The 10762-nt window shown below is 40.5% G+C and overlaps 1 protein-coding gene across 1 annotated transcript in view; it reads right to left on the reverse strand.

Moving 5' to 3' along the window:
* The window catches only part of LOC126907145 (homeobox protein Nkx-6.1-like), a 13444-nt gene extending 3365 nt beyond the window's left edge, over positions 1 to 10079 (reverse strand). The window contains exons 1-3 of the mRNA XM_050688241.1: positions 9668 to 10079; positions 8769 to 9190; positions 3885 to 4054 (exon numbers count right to left, since the gene is read on the reverse strand). Of these exons, the coding sequence (XP_050544198.1) occupies positions 3885 to 4054; positions 8769 to 9171 (573 nt within the window). The 5' untranslated portion in view covers positions 9172 to 9190; positions 9668 to 10079. The remainder of the gene's footprint in view (positions 1 to 3884; positions 4055 to 8768; positions 9191 to 9667) is intronic.
* Between the last annotated feature and the right edge of the window lie 683 nt (positions 10080 to 10762).

Below are 10762 nucleotides of genomic sequence, written 5' to 3' on the forward strand. Positions count from 1 at the left end.
GGGGGGGGGGGACACGCGTCGTTAAATGTAGTGCGGTTATAGGCTGCAGAGATGTTATCGCGTCGGGCCGTGTAAAACCTCAAACACATTTCGTACAAAAGTGTGAGTCAAATTTATTCAAATGCTATTCAGAAAATTATCTCCGAACACGATCGAATGGTGCAAATTCAAATATCATCCCGACCGCATCAAAGGCCGTGTCCGTGTACGTCGATTTTTAGAAACATTATCCGCACAACATTATGCCGTTTATACAGATGGTATCACATACGCCCGCGCCCAGAGGATGGCGGCCATGTGCATTATTATGCTAATTTCCGGAACGAGCAAAGCCACCGAGGGGCAACAAATCCTAGAATTATGTTTTAATTAATCGAGTGTTAGACAAGTTAATGCCGAACGAACGTCGACAAAAGCCTGTGCACTTCCTGCGCAATCCGGTAAGACAACGACAGCGTGTTTTTTTACCGAGCCCCTCAAGAGGAGCGGTAAGCACGCGTGGCCCAATCAGTAAAAAAAGGGCTGGATTCAGACGGTTGGTGGTAATACGCAATGTAATTGCATATTAAAATTCAAATGCAATCTTGGGCAGCTCTTATGCGGTCGGCCGCCTAATCCCTCAGACTCGATCATTCCTCTAAAAACCGGCATTTTCGCAGGGTTCATTGTTGTTCGACCACTCCCCCCGAGTTGTAATTTACATTTTAGTGAGTGCAACGTACCCGTTCGCAGAGTTAGCGACTAAATAATTACAAACACAGAGCTGCCAGTTATTTTTACGCGCGCGAAACAACAAATTAGTGTAGAAAACAATTTACGAAAACAACACTGTACGACGATATCAATTCAAATACAATGATATTCAATTTAAACTTTTTGCGGTGTTTAATTAAAACGGTTTTTATTTATGTAAAAAATACACGTTTACTAATACTAATTGAATTGCAGATGTGGGATAATACTCAAAAAATCCTCTCTGTTTTTACAACAAATTTTATAATTTCCAATTATTATTTATTCAAAGCGTATTTAATGGCAAATTTGTTCCGTTTCCCTTGGAGGGATGGGTGGGGGGGGTCCGGCGGCGAAAATAAAAATACATTTGACCGTAAACCCGTCGACGGAAAGATAACGTTTGTGCGGTGCTCATCAAAAGGCAGTCCAACTAGGACTCGCAATAAATGAATAATCGCACCCCGCCTAGTTACAAGCGCAACTAATTTTAAGCGTTTGAATAACGGCAAGTGCACGTGAGTGTTGAAAAAGTAGAAACTTTTTCGCTCTTGTCGATCCGAACTGATTAAGCCTCCGGCGCGGTACAGACTAGCGCGGCTTCATCATCGTACTCGGCTCGGTCAATTAATCACGAGAATAACACACGCTGCATGGCCGACATTAAAAAGGCAACGTTTGTTTTCCAGTTAAACGAATTAGTTTTAACGAAATGCGTTTTAACACGCGCTCCCATACGAAAACTGTTGTTATTGTCCGTACAGAACGGCTACGGAGCGCGACCCTCTCTCCAGATGAAATTTTTATAGAAATTGATTGCGTACGCCCATAAGTAAATATGTGCGTATAATATCATTAAAACGTATACACAGAGCTGACCGCGGTGCCCAAACTTTTGTACGTGTAAGCGTATAATAATTGGTTTATCGAGTCAAACCCAAAAAGGGGTTGTAAGTGTACCCGTTTACGGACGGTTAACTCCGAACTCGGTCGCATTTAGCCAAATCATCGTAACCCATATGGCCTTTTCTCAAACACTAATCCGATTTGCCGTACGCTAATGCCGCGCTGTGTTTGTACACGAGGCGGGCCAACACTTTTGTTCTTGTTGTTGTTATTGTTGTAACCAAAACGAAATCTCGTTGCCGACTCCCTCATTAAATTGATTTAGTAAAAAACGCGCTATCCGTTTCCGACGAGTGAAATATAATTACATTACTGCGCGTCGTCTAACTCGATTATATTCGCCGTTCACGACAATGACTTTCGTGCGATCCCATCAAATGAAAATCGACACCCAACACACTAAGTGCGCACTTCGACTTGCGTGAGCACCGCAAGTTGGTATAGGACGGCGGGGGGCACAAAGCCCAAGTGCAAACATAATTATACGAGGCATTACTCCTTTGGCCGGAGAAATGCTCCTAAAGATCTTGTTCTCAAAACCCTCGCAGTGTGCGCTCACATTCTAAACATCCCGTTCGGCGTGTATTAACTTCTAATTAAACGGTTAATGCGAAACCGAAATGTAAACACCGAGACTCAAGACCGGGTAAACATTCTTAAGGAGGTTTACGGGATTTCCTTAATATTATTAATTATAGTCGGCTGAATTGTTTTACAATGAAACCACCGTCGTAACACACGTTGATACGATCTGGTAAACACCTCGGAGAATTGCACGGGGCAAACTGAAGCGGTTAAAGTTTTGACAATAGAAAGTTCAGGAAAATAAAACGCGCGTATAAATCTCTCGAAAACCATAACGCGATGAGTCTTTTACTGGCAACGATAAAAATTAAACGTTACGGACGTGAAAGAAATATTTTACCGGGAGGGGTCGGAATTATTGTTATCATTATTATTGTATGATACTCTTATTATTCCCCAGTTCTTTGTTATGTCCTCACTCACTCAATACAAGTAATGAAATAAAGGATTGTACGTTTTAATATAATTGCTCGCGCAGTATAACACGATAACGACCTGCCGTTTGCTACTCTGTTCCCATTTATTTACTGATGTCTTATGTAAATTTTATCGATGCGGCCATATCGTTCAGCTTTTACGGCCCACTGCAATGGATCGTTTCATCATTACGCTTTGAATGAATGAAATTTTAGTAATTTAGGCGTGCGATATGTTTTTAGTAATGACTAGAAACATAATTTACACGAAGAAAACGTGGACAAAACACTCGCACGTGATTCTTCGTCACGTATTCAACTACCCCTTTTTTGAACATATTAAATACATTGCGAACATTCGGGTGCGTTGTTGTAACAATATTTTGATTGAACGCGTTATAATATTATTGTTATTACGGCGACAACAAGAGCAACGACAGGGACGTACTACGCGGGCACAGGCACGTGCGCTATTCGTGCACCGAGATTAAGCGACAACGACGGCGGAGGCGTTTTACAAGCAGCGGTTACACGCGGGCGCGTGCACTAATGAAGCGTCGTCATCAAGTGTCGGATGTTTGCGGCAGAAGAGGGTCGGCCGCCGCCAACGTTTCCGAGTGCCACGTCGTTCAACGAGTGATTTATGGCGGTGCCGTTGCTGCCTCTCCGCACTGGCCGGGCCAAAAAGACGGCGGTAGGAAAAATGAAGCGGATCGTTAGCGCTTCTTCGCGGGGCAATTAAAAGCGCCGTCACCGCTACCGTCGGCCATAAAGTTACTACCATCGGTTACCACGGTAACGGTTGTGTGTTGTCTATGTATTTGGGGAAACGGCGGTAGCGGGCGCACAGAATCCGTCACTATAATTGGAGGATTACACAGATAATTGAATCGCCCTCAACAACGTGTGCCGACAGAGTAAAACACACGTATATAATAATAATAAGCGGAATGGCGACGACACGTTAAAACCGCCACCGCCTTTCAATAAAAATGTAAATTCGTATAATAATATAATTTTTAATGCAAAAAAGAATCCTCGCAGCGCTTATGGAGGGAAATGATAACAATATGTATTTACAAAGTAATTCAAAACTCGAACCACGCCCCGTCGCTAAATTATAATAATTTAACTCGCAGACAGACCCCAACTTTGTTTTGTTTTACTGTTTCTTGTTGTTTTATGCTCGGAAAACGGTATTTGGCTACTTTATCAACATCGGCACAATAGATTTATGTCGCTTACCTTAACTTGAGACTCGGTCATGCCCAGCGCGTACGCCAGTTTCGCCCTTTCGGGGCCGGCCAGGTATTTTGTTTGTTCAAACGTCTTCTCCAGCGCGAAAATCTGTTGGCCGCTAAACGTGGGCCTAGTGTGTTTCTTCTTACCGTCTTTGTCTTGGTTCGAATTGTTTACTGTAAAAAAAAAAAAATAACAATAACATTATTATTGTTCATCAACAATAATTGATAAAAATCGGTTTTAAAAATGGGCACAGGACTTTATGGACAGATCTATTGGTGACTTATATCGAACCGGAGTAACGACCAACCATAGCAACGAAATATTACAAGGGAAAAGAAAAACAGTTAATTTTTTCGACCGCGTTATTACATTTACACTAGATGCTGTAAACTTCTTTTTGCTACCATTGGTAAAACTATATACGGCTGTTATAATCGAGTTTAAGAGAGGAAAAAAAAGAAAATAGCAAATGTATTTTCGACCATAACGTACATAACAGCGAAACAATAACATCGTTTCCCCTTAGAGTTTTGTTTTCCAATATAAGAAAAAATACACGCGCACACAAATACACAAGTACGGAATAATATCGTAAACGAAGCAATCTGGCCCAATGATCGTTGCGGTCGATTTTTGAGACGCCGCCACACAGCAACACGACGGTACATAACGTGATCTCCTCTTACCCGCACCCCTTTGCTATATTTTTCAAATGTTCACTAGCACACATATATACAGCCATAACATTGCGTTTAAAACAACGGGCAAAAGTAATATAATAAAAGGAGCCCGACAACAACATAAAACACGTTTAAAAGGAACGCGTGCAGAGAAAATAAATAGCTGGGCGAATATAATACTCGTGTATATATACACACACACACACACAGGAACGTTTTCCCGGGGAAAAATCCACAAGGGAAAATAAAACCGGCGAAGGGATGCGTGGGAGGACGTTGAGAAGAAAGGGGCGTTATGTTTTTATCACTGGAGCGACGAGGATAAGAAGAGGTGATATTCAGCGTTCCGGGAAAAGCGTGTCAACGAGAATTTCATTTTGTTAACACAATCCGCAGCAGAAGAGACGTCTACACCCGCCCAGCAGCACATACATGTGTATATATTATCTTCTTTCTATCTTTCCGCGGCACATCGGCTTCAAACGCGCACACATACAGCTTTACTATTACTACTATTATTATTATTATTATCATCATTTTACATGTATATACGATCCGCATTTCCACAAGCCACCGCGACAATCTTTGTTTACTGCATTTCGATTTAATGTTTTCCATTCGTCTCCGCGCTCACCACATTTCTGTTACCGACAGATATTCATGTCGCATAAAAACAATGTACTACAATTGCGATGAAAAAAAAAAAAAAACCTTTTATACCCAAGAATATTTTACAAGCTTATTTTCAACCGCACAATCGTGTATTTGTCTTCAGTTATGGTATTTATCTAAAAATAAACCAAACTTTACGATATTCTATCAAACTACGGAAACGATCCAAGTCACGGGAAAAACCAATTTCTCTCTGAATTTCACTTCGAAAACTATTTGTTTTGGCCGCGTGCCTAATTGTTTACCCGCAAAAACCGAAAGGGTTGCGAATAGTGTTACTAAGATATAGTTATTGTTTAACCAACACAACCATACCGAAAAACCGAGACGAAGACGTACGATATGTATTGGGTGTATTTGTTGGCTCGGCGGACAATCATTCGGTTGGACCTCCGTTCGAGCGCGCAAAAAAAGGTTCGATAATTTTTTATTTAATATGAAAACTAAAGCAGTTGTCGACAAGTTTGTCGCCGTCAACGCCAACGTGTACCGTTTACCGGATATCGTTACACGACTACATAAAAAACAACACTGTGCGCGATACTTGGAAGAGCCACCGACGTATTAGTGAGCTTTATTATTGCGGAACAAAGCGCGCCCCTCGAAATCATTACATAATTTGACCCTTATAATATTTGGCGGCAACTGTGGTGTTTGCACGGGGTGTATATAGAACGATAACGCACCCCGCTTTTTATTGTTTGACACTGTGACGGAAGCTAATTGAATGGCTCGTTGCGTAGATTGAAAACGATATTGCGCCCGTTAGGGATCGCACAGCAGCAGCAGCAGCAGCACGCGGGGTGCGGTACAAGGGCAACATCCCCTGCGGCCACCCGACCGGCCACGTCCAACGGTCAGTTTCGGCCGGGATTACCGCACGCCATAACACTTTCGGCACGCTGCAACAGCTTGCCAGGACAACCGCTACCGCACCCGGTTCGGATTAGGGAGCTAAGAGAAAGAGGGTCGAGACAGGTGCTTGTAGACCGAAAAACTTGCAAGCTTCCGTTGTACGCGCACACAATATCACCGTAAAATTATACACTCCATGTCCGCATCTTGTCAATTATATAGGTATTTACTAAACCACCGGATAATCGTCATTTCTAGTTTCGTAATTTTTTTAACCGTCTTCGTTTGTTCAGTGGACTCGTATCTACTCGTGTCATCAAGTCGCTTAAATATGAATAATACATATTATGTGTTAAAACGGCCGCATAGAAATCCAACAATGGCACATATTGCAATTTTATGATATTATACGTAGATGCCAATTTAATACATATATACATTCTTGTTCGCCATGTCTTTTATGATAATAATGCGCAAAACAGCTGCTACTGTCGGGTTAAGCTAATTATTCCAAAAGGTGTGTACGTCGTCGTCGTCCCTCCAGTTTTTTCATTTTGAAATTATACGACCATTAGTCACGAACAATTACCACGACAAACTATTATCCCTTATAATTTGGCCGTGACAAATCTTAGCAACATCGGAAGCCTATGACGTTTAATTTTATGAAATATAATGTGTGTCGTCGCACCATGTACCTCCGTGTGTCAATTTTTGCCGTTATTTAGTAGTCAACGCTGCGTTTATTGGCGTCTAGTTTCATTTAATGTTATTCCACCGCCATCATAAATTATACATACAACGTGTGTCTATCTATTACACGCCAGTTAAATGTCGAAGAAATAATTAATTAAGTCTTGTGTGCAAAACTTCTAAACACTGCGTGATCAACTCTACCGGTACATAATAATGGCCTTGGAGCCCGACAGAATGTCGGCGTGAGTTATAATATGGCGGTTCAGAAGGGTATTATTAGAACGTGGCCATGCCGACAGCCCCTTCGCGTATATTTCCCGAGGGTAGTGGCTAAGGGGTCCGTCGCCGTATCGTAGGTATATACATAATCCTCGCGGTTCTTGTATCGACACGCTTGCGCCATACGCGCCGAAAAATTCCATTTCGGATATTTTGCAGTACTCGCGCGTTTTGTTCTTTGAATTTTCGCAGAGTAAATAAGTACACTACTAAGAAATATGCTGAGAATCAAAAAGGTGACCTCTCCTGTTGCGTACTACGTTACTAGGAAAATAACAACAAGCCATAAACTAAACCAATTAATTCCGCGACCCGGTGAGACGCGCAGTGTTCTCGGTTACCTTTATTGTTTTTTATGACCCTTTGTTATTGTTAGTATCAGTCGAGAACTGTAATTGAAAAAGAAAAAAAAACACCTATCAACAAATGGTATGTGGCGTTATTATATTTTATATTACTCCAATTAGACACGGTGGGAAAAATCTATAAATACATATTACTCTTTTTACACGTGTATCGTGTTTTTATACGGTCGTTAAATTTTGAAAATTGCAACGACCGCCTCATCGTTAAAACAAAAAAAAATATGATGTGACGAAATATAAACCTTTAACATTATCCCCGGATAATCCCACGGATATTTTCCAACGGCGAGCGGAAGGGAGGATCGTAACAGCAGCCCAACAGTTTTGAGTGTATTTTTTTCTCAAATGCTTGTTTTCATCCCCTTTTTTTATGCTGAAAACGAAGTTTGTGTCGGCCTACACACCACAGACCAAGTACGGGGGAAAGGAGAGGTATACTACGAGTGGGGAGGGAAGGAGAGAATGGGTTGGTTTTGCAGCAATCGAGCACATCTGTTACCGAAGCCGCCGACGGTTTGACCGCCACGGCGGTTGCCGATATTTACGCGAGGACGTCATTTGTCACTACATATACACACAAATACGACTTTACTGGTCAGCCGTTCAAATCATAGACCTATAAAAAGCCCATTTCATGCTTATATTGTTATACATATAACGTACATAACATACACATGGCCCTGTAGTACGCACACAATCAAATATACGAATAAAAACGAACAAATCGTAGATAAATCGAAACGTTATCAAATGTTTCATATATATATATATGTAGGAAAGTCAATTGAGTAGCCTCGACGAATTTTAAAAGGGACTGTTTTTTATTGTTTCAAGTAAGTACAAGTTAAAAATGAATGATGAAAACACGATATTAGTTTATTATAGTAACTATAGTGGCAATATAAAACATATTAGATTTTATACTTTCAACATTAAAATTGCGAATTTGTATTTCAACTAAAAATGTCTTAGCCTACGACTGTTTACTTGTTTAAATATAAAAATTTACAGAAGTTATGACCAATAATGAAATATATCAATATGAAAATAATATTACGTTGATTAGTATCAGATTAATGCGACGTCAAATTATTCCATGTGTGTATATATATTAAGTTATAATAATTTTAAAATGAATTGAAATATTTCATTACAACGTTATAAAATCTTCAATATATCATATATCGGTGATTGTAGTACTTGCTATAATAAACTAAATAAATATTGGGTTCTTTTAATTTAATTAAACTACAGAAATTATCGTTAATTAAATATAGATTTGATGATCAGTAATAGAAGTTTTAAGGGAATATATTATGTAACAAATCGTTACTTACAACTAGCCAGCCTGTCCCTCCAAGCTATTGGGTTATTTACTAGCCCTTGAAATCCGGGCCAGTAGAGGTTTCTGGTAGTTAGGTCCGCCAGAGTAGTAGCTGGGTGTTTGACGCCGCCGTTGTGAAAATACGAAGCTGCAGCGGCCATACCGGCTGCGGCAATACCGGCCACGCTGTTGAACGCCCTTTGTTGATGGCTCATGGCTACGGCCGCTCCAGTGGTCGGTGGCCGCGATAATATTTGTTCGATGCCATGCGGATTACCGGCTGTGCATCCGTTCTTCATTTCGGTCATCGTGTGTAATGCAGCTAAAGGCGGGCTACTACTACAAGGGACGTCCAAAAAATTGAACATGGGTGACAACATATTGTGATGATGATGATGTTGCTGTGTTAACATCATTGTTGAGCCCAACGACGACCTAAAATTCAAACACATGCGTCAACGTATGTACCGAGTTTTATGTTTTTTAATTTTTAAATATAACAAAAATGATTGGTGACAATTTTATTTTATTTACTAAACGATCCGGTTTATACTCGCAAAGGGCCGTTTCTGTGATGTTTTATTATAATCAACTTTCACTTATGCATTACTAATATTTAATGGTGTCCTTTATAAATTAATTATTGTATTATTAAAAGATATTTTACCTTTGTAGTCAATCATATTTTAAGACCCAAAATTTAAATTTTTATTACAAAAAATGCATGCGAATATTATTTATCACGTTCCAAAATGATGTTAGAGACAAGTATTTTTACTACCATCGCGGAGCTAATAAGTGTTTTATAGTAAACAAGTAAAATTTTCTTATATTTTTAATTTTTCCACAATATTACTTTTCTAGGACTAGAAAATGATGAAAAATCACGGTATATAACCAAAGGACACTCACCTGGACGAGTCCTCAGCCTCGCTGGTCGTCCCGCTTTGTGCTCCCGGTGATGCCGTCGTGGTGAATGTTTGGCACCCCGGACAATATTTGAATATTTATTTGTTTGTATTTGTGGTGTCCGATGACCACCACTTTTGGCTTCTTGGACTTGTTTCACGAACTATTCTGTGTCTATTTATGAACCGGTTAACAACAAACCGCACAATGTAACCGATTATTTTTATAGATAAACAAAGTATATTCGCACTTTTGTAGAATAGCGGAAACACAAAACCAAGTAGTCTTAGACAAGCAAAAATAAAAGATAAAAATGATTAACGTGTAAAACTCACGAAAACAACGGCGGCAATAACGACAACGACGGCAGAGTCAGATGAAGTGACCGAAAAAAACGACCAACGTTAAATGTGAGATCACTCACCTAGGCCGGCGGCCGTCTCGGGCACATCTCGCTGATGGTCACGCCCATCGTAACGCACATTGGACGGACGCCGGTATCCGCCTACCGTCCCCACCACCATAACGGCGGCCGTCCCGTGCATTTGGCCGTCGGCGTACACCTCGCGCCGCCGCCGTGTTAATCAATTACTACTCAACCGAACTCGATTTTAATGCTTTGTTATTATGATGTTCGTTCGTTACGGTTAACAGGGGTTTGCGTGTGTCCTCGCGCCGGGCCACGCCTCTCCCCTCTTGGTGTCGTTCCAGGGTAACGGATGAGAGGGAGGCGAAAAATATTGTAAAATAAAAAAATACTCTGAACACATAAAGTACATACGCGTCCAATTATTATTATTTCCTTCCGAGTACAACCCGACCAACGTCAATAAATGTATAAGCATTTTCATGAATCATCAAATTAGACAAATCGCTTCATAAAACTACAATCTACAATTAATGGATAGGTAAACAATTCCTGTGTACAACTCCCAAATAATATTTCAATGTAGCAATTTAAAATTGCTAAAATCTCAGCCTGTGCGTATCCTTGATTTTCTTCATGTTATTTGTTGTGGCTACGAGAAAACCCCACTGCAAAACCAACTCGCTGAAGAACATATTATAGGCTGTAGCAATTAATTCAGAAGTTAGTAT

Source organism: Daktulosphaira vitifoliae, unplaced genomic scaffold (genome assembly GCF_025091365.1).
Source record: "Daktulosphaira vitifoliae isolate Bord-2020 unplaced genomic scaffold, ASM2509136v1 Scaffold_5, whole genome shotgun sequence".
Classification (NCBI taxonomy): domain Eukaryota; kingdom Metazoa; phylum Arthropoda; class Insecta; order Hemiptera; family Phylloxeridae; genus Daktulosphaira; species Daktulosphaira vitifoliae.